Source organism: Falco punctatus (genome assembly GCF_963210335.1).
Source record: "Falco punctatus genome assembly, contig: scaffold_62, whole genome shotgun sequence".
NCBI lineage: Eukaryota > Metazoa > Chordata > Aves > Falconiformes > Falconidae > Falco > Falco punctatus.
The window spans coordinates 58,828-70,970 of record NW_027660231.1 but is presented as its reverse complement, the minus strand read 5'-3'; the positions used below and the strand labels follow the sequence as shown (position 1 = coordinate 70,970).

Genomic DNA, 12,143 nt, shown 5'->3' with positions numbered 1-12,143 from the left:
TTTCATTTTGCAGTTCTTGGAGGGGTATCACTGTCCACTGGTCTGTTCTCATTGTTTATCCTTGAATGGGTATTGCAACTTAGAGTTGTCACAGCCAGGCATACACATCTTCCTTAGTCATTGCACAAGGGGCAACGCTCAGAAAAGAAGTCACCAAAGCTGCAGGGTGGGGGCTGGGGGTGCGGCATCTCCATGATTTCTTTGAGGAATGCTATGCCCTGTCCTACAGAGATAGTGTTCCTTCATCAGTAGCTTTGATGAGTAATAGTGCTAAGATGGGGGTTCTTTCTGAATGAAAAGAATCATTTAGTGTGGTAGTTCCAGGGTTGTGCCCTGGTCGCTGATGGCAGTGAGGAGGCACAGTTGCCTCGCTGAATAGAGCTGGGCCCTTGAAATTGGGTGCACGCAATTGACTGGCGAGGAGAGTTCTCTTTTTCTTTGCGGTGGTTGAAGGCGTGTATCTACTTCAGATGCAGGCAGCCTCCCAGGACAGATTAGAACAAATCAGAGCCAGTCGTCATGCTTTGCTGACAAACCAGCTAGACCACAGAATTGGAGACCTCGAACGTGAATTGGACAGGATAAAAAATACCCAACGAGACAGTATTTTTCAAAAAGAATCTGTACAGGCAGAAGCGGAAAAGTACAAAGACCTGTACCTGGAGGAAGTTAAAAATGGAAGATGCCTAGGAAATAAACTAGAAGGGTAAGTCCATGCATTTTTGGGGTGATAATAAGATACTACTTCTTCCTCAAGCAGTTTTCTTCGTTAAATACTTTTTCTACATCTGGTCAGCATTATGCATAAGATAGCATATTTGTGATGAAAGTACCTTAAGGGTCTCCCCTGTTCATTGGAACTATCTTCATTTCTCTTCAGTGTTCCAGCAGTAACACCACCGATCATGGGCATTAATAGGATATTTTTGAAGTTGAGTTTGTTTTAACAGGCAGCCTTTTTGCCAGTCTCTAATCTCCTCTTCTTACTCTAAGTATGGCAGAAAAGATAATGTCATGTCCTTTACTGCTTGAATAAGGATAGGCCCTTCAGAGAACGGCATTTGGTGCTGTGAAGAAGAACAACAAAAATCTTTTGGCTTCCATTTTAGCCACATGTCATAGGTTTCAGCTTTCTTTGGGAAAGGAAGGGTAGCCCAGAGTTCTTATGCAGGTGATGTACCTTTCAGGAAGAGCTATGTAAACACACGGTGTGCACAGACTGCTTTGAGGCCTTAATGCTGAGAAGTCCAAAGTATTGGTTAACTCTTGCTGCTTCTTGCAGGTAGTGTGGCTACCTAGAAATAGGCTCTTCAAAAAACCTCAGATCAAATTATGGACGTTTTTTTTGGACTCTCTTAATCCCTTCCACTTTGAGAAGTCAAATAATAGTCAAAGACCTGGAGGGTAACTTTGCGGAGGTGTTATTACCAAAGATAATTCTTTGTATGCTTCTGAATGTTTCAGAGCTAATGAGAGACGAGCAGAAGCCAATGCTAAGCTCCTTCAGGAGTGCCATAGAAGCAAACCTTTAATTGCAAGCAGCGCTGTCAGTGGTCCAGTTCTGTATTCAACTGAACTGGGACATACTAGCAACGATCTGGCACTGAATAGAAGTCTAAATCTAGGAGGAAGCTTCCTAACCCCAACCGTGAATACGTTACCATCAAGAAACAGAGTTGAAGCCTATGTGGCTAAGGTAAGCGTTTTTAAATACTGTTCTCAACTAGTGTTGAAGAGTATCTGTAAGCAAGGTTGTGCTTTTCAGTCTAAAGTCAGAATCCATTTCTAGTTCCAAACCATATGCTCTAATATGCTAAACCAAATTGCTCATCAAACCAGTATACAACTAGGTGGTAGAAATGAAGACTTCTGGTCATTAGGGTTATAAAATTTCCAGAAGCGCTCAAAGACCAAAAAATACTGAGTTCTAAATGATGAACTGCTTAACAGGTTTTTTTTGCAAGTTCTCTTTTGCAAGAGAAACTGTGATGAAGAATACTGTGGCATAGGAAGCTGCCAAAGAAGCTCTTCAGTAAAATTTAGTGCCGATGCCCCATCCCTGGCAGTGCTCAAGGCCAGGCTGGGTGGGGCTTGGAGCAACCCGGTCTAGTGGAAGGTGTCCTTGCCCATGGCAGGGGGGTTAGAACTGGATGATCTTTAAGGTCCCTTCCAACCCAAGCCATTCTGTGGATGACCTTGTTTAAAACAGCTAACTTTATGATGAGTGCAAAATCCCATCAGACATCTTTGTTTGAGACACCTTTTCCTCCTTCACTGATGTTCATGCTAGCAGTTTCTTCACTAGAACTTGTTTTAGTACAATACCAACAAAGGCATGCTTCAAAACTAGGATGGCATGAACAGGACACGTAACTTCTCACTTGAGTGTGGGACGTATGCTGTGCATAGGAGGCATTTGATTTTGTGGGTCCTGCTATGTGGTGTTATATGTAACTGCTCCTCAGGAAGTCTACAGAGCTTTCTGATTTTGTACAAAAGCTGCAACCTCTGCAATACCTCTGGTCAAAGTGTGCCCTGTAATTAGCAGTCAGCATGATAGCACATCCCTCACAGAATGGTAAACGTGATATCATGAGACTTGGAAACAGATGTCAGTCGTTGTAATCCGTTTCCCACCTAGCATAGGACTGAGGCATGGGCAAGCTTGCCTGTTCAGTCAGTGTCTGTCCCTCGCGTATTCTGTTGTTGAATGGATGTGAGAAGCATTCGCTCACTTTTAAGCCTTACCCTGGTTCACTGGTCCCACCTACACTGGGAAGAATCCATTTAAAATAACGTGTCTACATACTGCACCTGGTTTAAGAAAAAGAAAAAACCAAACCAAACAACAAAACAAAAATAGACAAAGCGGTGTGTAGGTAATGCGTAGCAGCGGCAGTTAAGAGATGAACTTTTCTGTATCATTGTGAATGTGTTTTTTGTGTCAGAGGGGCGGACAAAACACTACCTAAAGAATGTGGGAGGCAATTAGTACTGTACCACCTGCAGGGATTATTCTGCACGCAAGCAGCAGAAAGGAGGCGAAATTCAGGGATCCACTGCAAAACTGAAGTAAGGAGAAAGCCAGGACAAGGGAACAAGAGGGACAGGGAGCAGGGAGCACGTGAGGGCAGGGGAAAATGAGAGAGAGATGGGAGCGAGATGTTACAAGAAGAAAAAGGCAAAGGAGGAAACCATCCCACTTCTAGGAAAAAAGCTGTCCTAGTTTAAAAGAAAAGGATTTAACAGTTATGGTTTCTTTTTTTGAAGAAGAAACAGGAAAAAAAGAATAACCTCCCTGTTACTAAATCCAGCTGCACATCTCTTTATGATATTTCTTCCTGTAATCACCAGTTAGGGAACAACTGAGACTAATTGTAGTGGCACTGCCTGTAGCCTCAAGTCACCTGACGTTCAGTGTATTCAGGGAAGTCTTAAAACCTGATCTTCTCTGGAGTCCTTCAGAAGAAAGGAACTGAGTTCTCAGAGGTGCAGTAGTTGCTAGAGGACTAGGTGAGTATTTCACTTAGAACTGCGGGCTTAATTGTTCTCAGTCGGGTGCAGTATGTCATGTGCATAACATGCATCTGAGAAAAGAGGATTGAATTGGAACGTAAGACTTTGAAGTCAGGAAGTAACAAAAGGGAAAAACTGCATGTATCCCTCTGCATACAATAATGGGTGGCAAATCTCAATCAGTTTCCAAATGCAAAATCACCAGATGCACAGTCTGTGCTGTCATTTCTGCAGGAGTCCCGTGCCATTCAGGAGGCAAGTTGGAGCATGAGGGAAGAAATCAGAGATTATAGTTTTAGTCTGTTTTGAAATGCTTTGCTGGTTGTGCTGCCTGGTATTCTGTCTGTTCACCAGACTGTTTCAAAACAGAAGAATTTCTCTGACTCTAAGCCTTTTCTTCACTTCACTGTTTACTTCAGTTATGCCTCAGCTTTGTTTTCCCACTAACCTGGTTCCCTTCTACAGAATTTGCCTTGCCTTTAAATTCAGGATGCTGCCTTGGCTGGAGATGACAAATGCTTCTGCCACTGAAGCTCTAAATGACAGGGAGTTAAGAAGCTGAAATTGCAGTGTGCCTCAGGCAGTCCTTTGAGGCTTCTTTTTTTAGTCAAAGCTCTCTGCAGATTTGGTGTTCCTTGTAGTAGCTTCCTCAAGGTGAGAAAGGCTATTGGAAGTAGGGAACATGCCAGCCATTCTGAAGAGGAAGATGTTTGTGTAAATTTCGTTTGTGCAGAAGCTTTGAAATAGCTTCAGGGGCAAAGAGGTGAAAATAGTTCACACTGCTATTATTCAAAATGATGGTAATCGTTGGTCCTGCAGCTGTTGGAAAAAACCCTGGTAAATGATGCTGACAAGAGGAAGGAGTGCTCCACTAGCAAGTGGACACAGTTTCTTCTTTAGACTTAACTAAGGAATTTGGTGTTTAAAGGCTTGAAAGATTGCACCGTTTTCCTAAACATTAAGCATGACTATCAGTGATTACACATAGAGCCGTACATGTTGAAGATGGTCATATCACAAGTTCAGCAAAAAAATGAGCGTGTTATTCTTAAAAAAGCATAAAGAAATGTGTTCCATCACAGTATAGCCCCTTCCCCTTTATCAAATATATACGCTACAGAAATGAATAACCTTGAAGTGCAAAAGGATCTTTAAAAATACAAAAAAAGTTCATATTGGCACAAGCTTATTAACCAGTAGAATCCCAATCACATGCAATGTCTTCGGGTTTTTTTGGTGGTTTTTATTTGTATTAGAGCTTCAGTAATGTGGAATAAATTACAAGTACTTGACAAATTCTGTGCATGTAATTAGACAGTGACTGTAGCAACTAGCAATTCAGTATTTCAGACCTGCTCCCTTAGTCCATAGACTAAGGCAAGGAATGTCTCCTGCAAGTGCTGCAAGGAGGTTTTGGGACTGGAGTCCTGTTGTTAGGTTTAACAAATGTCAAGCTTAAATCCTCAGAGCTGTGCAAAGGCTGGTGAAAATGAACATGGGTGTCTTGACAGACAAGAACAGTGAACTCTGCAACCAGGGTGAATCAGTGGATAAATGAAACCAGTTTAATGTGGGAAGGGAAATGTCTGCTTCCTACTTCATCTTCCAATTTCTGTTCCATTTCTGATTTGGCTTTCTGCACTCTTGTAGCAGTCTTTGTTGTTAGCTTTTTTACTTGCTTCATTTACATGTAGGCCACGTTCTTGTTTCTCACTGAAGACCTGTGAACTTCAGGCCGTTTTTCTTTCTTCTTCAGCTCCTTCATCAAAAATCTGTCCGTCTCTCTTCTCTGCAGCCAGATACATGGCAAGGTTTGCAGCCAGCATTGTTTAATGTTGGGATGGTATTTTATACTGGAAATGTTGTTTATGCTGTTAGGTTTTGATTAAAACTTACTGATGTATTCACATTTTCCTAACACTGCACATATTTTGAACTTTAGTTTGTCCAAGTGAAAGAATGACTGCTGCAGGGGACTTCTCTGCTTTATGTATTTGTAATGCAATGGCTTCTGTGGTAGTTAACCATCTGTGAGATGTAATGCAATGGCTTCTGTGGTAGTTAACCATCTGTGAGATGATAGTCTATGGATTTAATCTGTTATAATGGAACTTTGAGCTCTAGGAGTAGGCTGGTTTACCCTCCTTGCCACTTCTGATATACAAAAAGTTCTTGGTGGTCGCAGCAGTTGTGTCTAGGAACTCAACTTCAGAACAGTACTGGTACTCCAGACTCGGAGCATCATCTCACGGAGTCTTACAGGATCCAGCTTACTCTGTGCTAAAGCAGCCTGTGTGGATAAGTAGTAAGTCAACACCACTTTCTGAAAAAGAACTGTTGAGAAGGTGCCTGCTGCAAATGAACACCTGGTGTGTTACCGCCTGAAGAGATGTGCAGTGAGGTGAGAAGTACCTGCTCAGGAGGTTTGGAACACTCAGCTGTGATGCCTTTCCCAGGGGTTTGGGGGGAAGGAGAAAAGTGGAGGCAAGTTAAGGTCCTCGGAGGTGTATTTTGCCTGGCTCTTCATTCATTCCCTTTTCAGAAATCAGTGTGTTGGCTTTATTTCCACCTATTTCTCTTCCCTCAGACATGGATGAGAATCACAAAGACATTGATGGAATGGATAAGAGGAAAACAAGACCTTTTTCTTCTCTTGATTGATTTGTACATGTTGCAGAGTAACATTTGTACATGTTACTTGGAATTATATTTTTAGGTTTTCTCTCATTATGTGTGGATTTTAAGAATGTTTTAGAAGTTTAATATTAGAAAAACGTAACTGTTAAAATATTAACTGTATTTTCTGTATAATTCTAGGTATGGCAGGAACTAGATGAAAAAATCGCTAAAGAACTTAAACAAGGTAATGTGTCACTATGTTAGGGGCATTTTTAAGGAAAAAGAGGAGTGTTCCTACTCTTGAACATAATGGCTTGAAAGCTGTGAAGTTCCTGTGCTAAGCACAGGGAGGTTTTTCTGCTAGCTTTCCAGTTTAGACTTGAATGTGAAAACTTCCAGCTTACCAAAAGATTGTGTAGAATGTTATGCAGTTGCCTGAAAAAGACAAGTGCAGAGAAAACTAACCCACTTCCTCTACACGGGTGCACTTGGCTTAAGCTGAAGTCACGTTTTTCTAGAGTGAATCCTTGAGCACAAACGTCAAACGTAAAAGAAGCCCCGAGAGAAGATGTTTATAGACTTCAGCCATCACTGCTTCTTCCATGTGCATCAGTTGCATTCCGCACTAAATCATACCGTGCACATTCTCTGCTGTTGGACCTTGGTTTTTTGCTATTTCTTATTCATTGCTTGTATTTGTAGCTTATGTTGCAGTCTTTTTTGAATAAGCAAGAAAAATATAATCAGTGATGAAAGATACCCTTTCTTTGGGAAAAAATGATTTAGTAGCACTTAGGCAAACATAAGATGAGTTGAATGCTTTTAACACATAGCATGAAACATGCTCTATAATATGAGGCCAGGTGTCCAAAGAGGAATTCCACCTGTTTCAGGGTAGTCGTTCCTCCAGAGTCACTGCTTTGCTTTGCAGTGACTGGTGCTATTTCAAAGCAGGTGGCCCCTGCGAGAATTTCCTTCTGTTCCTGCATGCTTTTGGTAATACAGAGAGTGTTCAGCTGTAGCTTCACAGCTCGTTCCGTGTGTCCGAATGGACACAAAGCCGTTGCATTTCATCCGTGTGCCTTTTGAACCTGACTGTGCATCTGCTAGGTGTCATAGAGTGCGTTTGGTTTCAGGACCTTGTCTGAAAAATGTGGCTGGAGAAGAACAGTAAAGGTGGGCTTGCTGTCATTGAGTATGTGTTTTTGTGGAGGAAAGAGGGTTTTGCCAGGGTGAGTTACAAAGACGCCCCTCAAAGAAAGTGCCAGGCTAGGAGACTTGTCCTGGCCTGACTGCACTGCAAAGGTGTTTGCGTTTTCACCGGCGGATTCTTTTTAAGTTTGTCACAGAGAAGGCAGAAGCTGGTTTTTAGGAGTAGAGTTCCAATAAATCACTGCTTTGAACATTCAAGGAAAACAGATACTGGAGGTTCGAGAGATCTGCAGGGGGGCTCAGTTTAGCACTGGTGTACGCCGGAGTCATTTGTGGATTCCCTGAAGACGTTCGCTGTGTAGCCTATAGAATTTCTTTCACTGGCTTTAGAAATACTGTTGACTGGTAAGCAAATGTGGAAAAAGATTGTTTCTTCCTTTGTGCGTAGCCCTTTGATTGTTACAATCCCTTGGAAGTTTTTAAATCTCTTTCTGGATTATAGTCTCTCCAGTTATCCATGATGTTTTCATAGTGACTGATTTGGCCCTGTCTAGTGTAAAAGCAACACCGGAATCTTGTTTCTCTTCTCCCTAGCCACTGCTGAACTTGAAGCTGGATCTGCTGGAGCTTCTCCCGTGGTATTTTCTGATGGATCTTCAAAAAGTATCCACGTTGACCAGGATCCCCTTTGCAGGGCAGTACAGGAGTACCGCGATGTTTTAACCAAAAATTACCTGATTTGAACAAAATGCTAGGAAAAAAGCTCCGGAAAGGATTTTGTTTACATAGCGCGTCTATAGTTTCTCATCCCACAGTTCAGATGTGCATATGTGTTTATTGCAGTCCAAATGTGAATTCTATTAAATGGATGTCAAGCACATTGCACTTGCCTGTTGGTTTATTGATGCATAGGTGTTTTATTTTGCACTCACCATAAGAAGCACACCTGTTTTTTTCTGACTAGCAGAATGACTCACCTTGATTCTTGAGCGTGACAGAATTGTCAGAATGTTTCTTATTAAGGTAGAAGCATTATTTTTTCTCCACTGATGTTCTGTGTTTTAACGAAAGCATTCCCTTTGTTCTGCTTAATCCTTTCACCCTATGTGTTTTTAATGTTTCCAGTGTTACTTTAATGCTTAGGACATTGTTTGATGTGATTTGAGCCTGCTGCTTCAGTCCAGATGCCGTGATTGTTTCTGCCGATAAAGTGAAATCTTTACCAGTGGTCATGCTGGAGGACAGGGCACTTTACGTTGCTGTCACCTTATGCGCCTTAGGTTTACCATTACTGTGAGTGTGTAGCAGTGCCAAGAGAGTTATGTGGTGGGTTTGGTATGTTTGTTTTGGATCACAGAACCACAGAACGGGTGAGGTTGGAAGGGACCTCTGGAGGTCATCCGTTCTAGCTCCCCTGCTCAGGGAAGACCACCCAGAGCTGGTTGCCCAGGACCGTGCTGGCTTTTGAGCATCTCCCAGGATGGAGCCTCCATGGGCAGCCTGTGCCAGTGCCCAGTCACCCTGATCGGAAAGAAGCATTTCCTGATGTTCAGCCCCGACCCTCTGTGTTTCAGTTTGTGCCCATGGCCCCTCACGGTATTCATCTTGGGGTTCGTATTAAAGGTCGCTGCAGCTGTAGACATTCCCAGTTACTACATCAGCAGCTGCGCTGTACCTGAAACACTTCATGTGCGGGAAAAATGAATGTTAAAATATTAACTTCCAGTCTCCTCAGTACTTTCCAAACCTTGTATGATAGGACAGCCAATCTTTTTGTTGCTGCTAGCAGCTGATGATGTGGTGGCTGTAGCCCAGATGGTAGCCAGTGTTCTGGGACATTCGTGTCAATAAAAGAAGCAGGTTTTCTTATTTCAGGGAGTTACCTGTTACTGAAGATCTACATTGTCATTTCCTGTCCACAGAAGTCAGTAGTGATCAGAAGATGATAGAACAAAGTCCCAGTTCTGGGAAAGGAAGAATGGTTGTTCCAAGATCAATTAAGACTGGAAAAATTTGGGGGTTTTACCCACTAATTCAAGGACTTGAATTAACAGGCAGTGAGGAAAGCAATGAATGTTGCTGTGACGCTGTTCCTTTTTATATGAATACATATTTTTGAAGGTAATATACTGTATTTAATTCCAGATATTCTGTTTGAAATTTAATAAACTTTGTCATCTAATATATGTCTTTGTTTTATCGTTTCCCTTCTTGACATCGCTTTCTACCCCTTTCCCTAACCGTACAGCTCTCCAGAGCGCTCTGCTCCTTTCAGCTCTGTTCACCGCTGCACCTTCAGCCTGTCCTGGAGGCCAGGCAAAAGGCCAGCATGTGTGTATGTCCTTTTCCACAATTGTGTTAAGATCAGTTCCCAGACTTTCCCTGTATTTTAGAGCAATCCTCCTTGTGGTTTGGGCAGAAGGTAGCAGGTGAGCTTCTGGTGGCCGTGAAACGCTGGGAAATCCCACAGGTTTTGATCCCCTGCAAAGGAAAAAGGTGTAACGAAATTTCTCCAGCCTGCACCAGAGTGGTCAAAGAGAAGTTCAGCTTTTGCTACTTTCTAGTGTCTCTGCACAGAGGAAGCAGGGACAGAACATCTTGACATTCACGTTGTGTTGTCAGTCACGGTGATAAACTCAGACGTGACCTGTGCTCAAGTTTCCTCACCGCTCTCTGCCGCCAGCTCTTAGTGAGAGGGGAGAGCTCTTGGCTGGTGGAGCAGCAGAACAGAAATTCGGTGTTGGCATCTGCCATAACCGGCATTGATAGCAGTTATGATGAGGTGTGAGGGGGTACAGAGAAGTCCAGGCAATTCCTGCGCTCGAAAGTCCATCCCCAGTGTCACTGTGGGGACACTCCTGATGAAGCAGGAGAGGGCATGGCACTTGGGGGAGGCTCTGAGGCCTGGAAGACAGGGAATGTCTGTCCCATCTTCAAGAAGGGCAAGACCGAGGAGCTGGGAACTGCAGCCTCACCGTGCTGCCTGGGAAGGTGGCGGAGCACGTACTCTGGGAGCCGTTTCCAAAGATGCTGGGGACAAGAAGTTGGTAGGGAGGAGTCAGCATGGGTTTGCAAAGGGTGAAATCATGCCGCACTGACCTGGTACCTTTCTAGCGATGTGTGAGTAACTGAGTGGACAGAGGAAGAGCAGTGCGTGTTGCTTACCTTGACTTTAGCAAGGCTTTCTCTGGCTTGTGCCCGAACAGTCAAGTTCAGGTTCAGGAACTTCCTGATCTCTTTCCAAAGAAGAAAGCAAGCGTGTTTCTTGATTTCTTTGCTCAGGTACATTAGAAACCCTTTGGGGTCAGTAGCTACAAGCAGGTTGCAGATCTTTGCAATCAGTTGTATGGAATAAACAACTCTGTTTCAGAAAATCTTATTATGCCAGTTGCTTTTTCCTCATGAGCAAATGTGTCAGGAGTTTCCCAGGTTTTGCTGTCTTCAAAATACCATGTTGAATTGTTGCTACAAAACATTAGTTTTTCAGTTACTCATTGGCAGAGTAGTGGTTGAGTAGTGCTGCTGCAGCACTAGTATGTCTTCCCAGTGAGTCCTGACCTCTGAAACATCCAGGCTTTTGCTTATAATTCATTGCTGATCGCTGCCACTCCGCTCCACTGATGCTCTGCAGAGGGAACATAACTCTGGTACCCTATAAGCACGCTGACCGCCTGTGTCCTGTTTTCATCCTGCCTTTACCTCAGAGGTACCCCTCGCCACACTTCCCTGGGTATAGAGATAAAGCACTTGTGACTAAAAACAAAGCAGCTGCACGTTCTGTGTGCCTAGAAAAGCCAGTGGTAAATGCTGCTTTACTGCTGGCTCCCAGCGAGAAGCGGAGGTTACTGGCTGCTGGGCAAACCAGCGTTAACATCGAGCACAGCAGCGAGGGAAAGCCCGGTCCAGTCATTCACTGCAGCGATGACGTGTCTGTTTTCTGGTTGCCAGTGAGAAACCTGCTCTCAAATGTGGGTGGCTGCTCCTTGCTGCTTGTTGGAAACAGCCCCCGCTACCCTGCAAGTGGTGCGGTGTCGTGGTTTAACCCCGGCTGGTAACCCAGTGCCACGCAGCCGCTCGCTCGCTCCCCCCTCAGCCAGAGGGATGGGGAGAGCTGGAAAGGAACGCAAAACTCAAAGGCTGAGGTAAGAACGATTTAATAATTGAAACAGAATAAAAATGGAAGAATAGCAACAACAGTGACAATAATAGTTATAATGAAAAGGGAGAGGGAAAGGAAGAAAGGAGCACGTGGTGCACAACGCAGCTGCTGGCCGCCCACCGGCTGATGGCCAGCCAGTCCCCAGGCAACAAGCCCCCTGCCCAGCCAGCCCCCAGGTACACAGAGAGCAGGCGTGCCGTCCCATGGCATGGAACACCTCTGCGGTTGGTTCGGGTCAGCGGACCTGGCAGTCTCCCCTCCCCAGCCCTTGCGCCCCTCCAGCCTTTTTGCTAGCGAGGCCTGAGGAACTGCAGTGCCTCACAACAAAGCCAAAAGACAGCACTGCGCTAGCCCCTAAGAAGGTAATTAACGCCATCCCAGCTGAAACCAGGACGTGCTGCTAACACATCTGGCGATACCCGAGCTCACTATGCTGAAGCAGAGCTGTATCCTGTTCCATAAAACAGGGAACTGATCTTCTGTGCAGGTGTCTATCTTCCATAATTTCTGTCTAAGCGTCTGGACCAGTTACCTAGCGTCGTAGTACCTGACCACGCGCTATTCGCACACAGCGAGGGCATGCTGAGGGCTGGTTGTTTTGGGTTTTTTTTCATTTTGTCTGTACAATGCAAACAGTGCAGGCAAATCGCATGTGACCAAGGGAATTTCAGCTTCTTCCTGCACCCCACTGCCAGTG

General features: G+C 44.2%; 1 protein-coding gene across 1 annotated transcript in view; it reads left to right on the top strand.

Annotated features, from left to right (window-relative positions):
- Nucleotides 1–8,340, top strand: part of LOC308057508 (uncharacterized protein) — a gene marked incomplete at its 5' end in the record, with an annotated part of 39,497 nt that extends 31,157 nt beyond the window's left edge. The window contains 4 exon segments of the mRNA XM_080411591.1: nucleotides 471–706; nucleotides 1,465–1,696; nucleotides 6,334–6,379; nucleotides 7,882–8,340. Coding sequence (XP_080267717.1) covers nucleotides 471–706; nucleotides 1,465–1,696; nucleotides 6,334–6,379; nucleotides 7,882–8,030 — 663 coding nt within the window.
- Nucleotides 8,341–12,143: the final 3,803 nt, after the last annotated feature.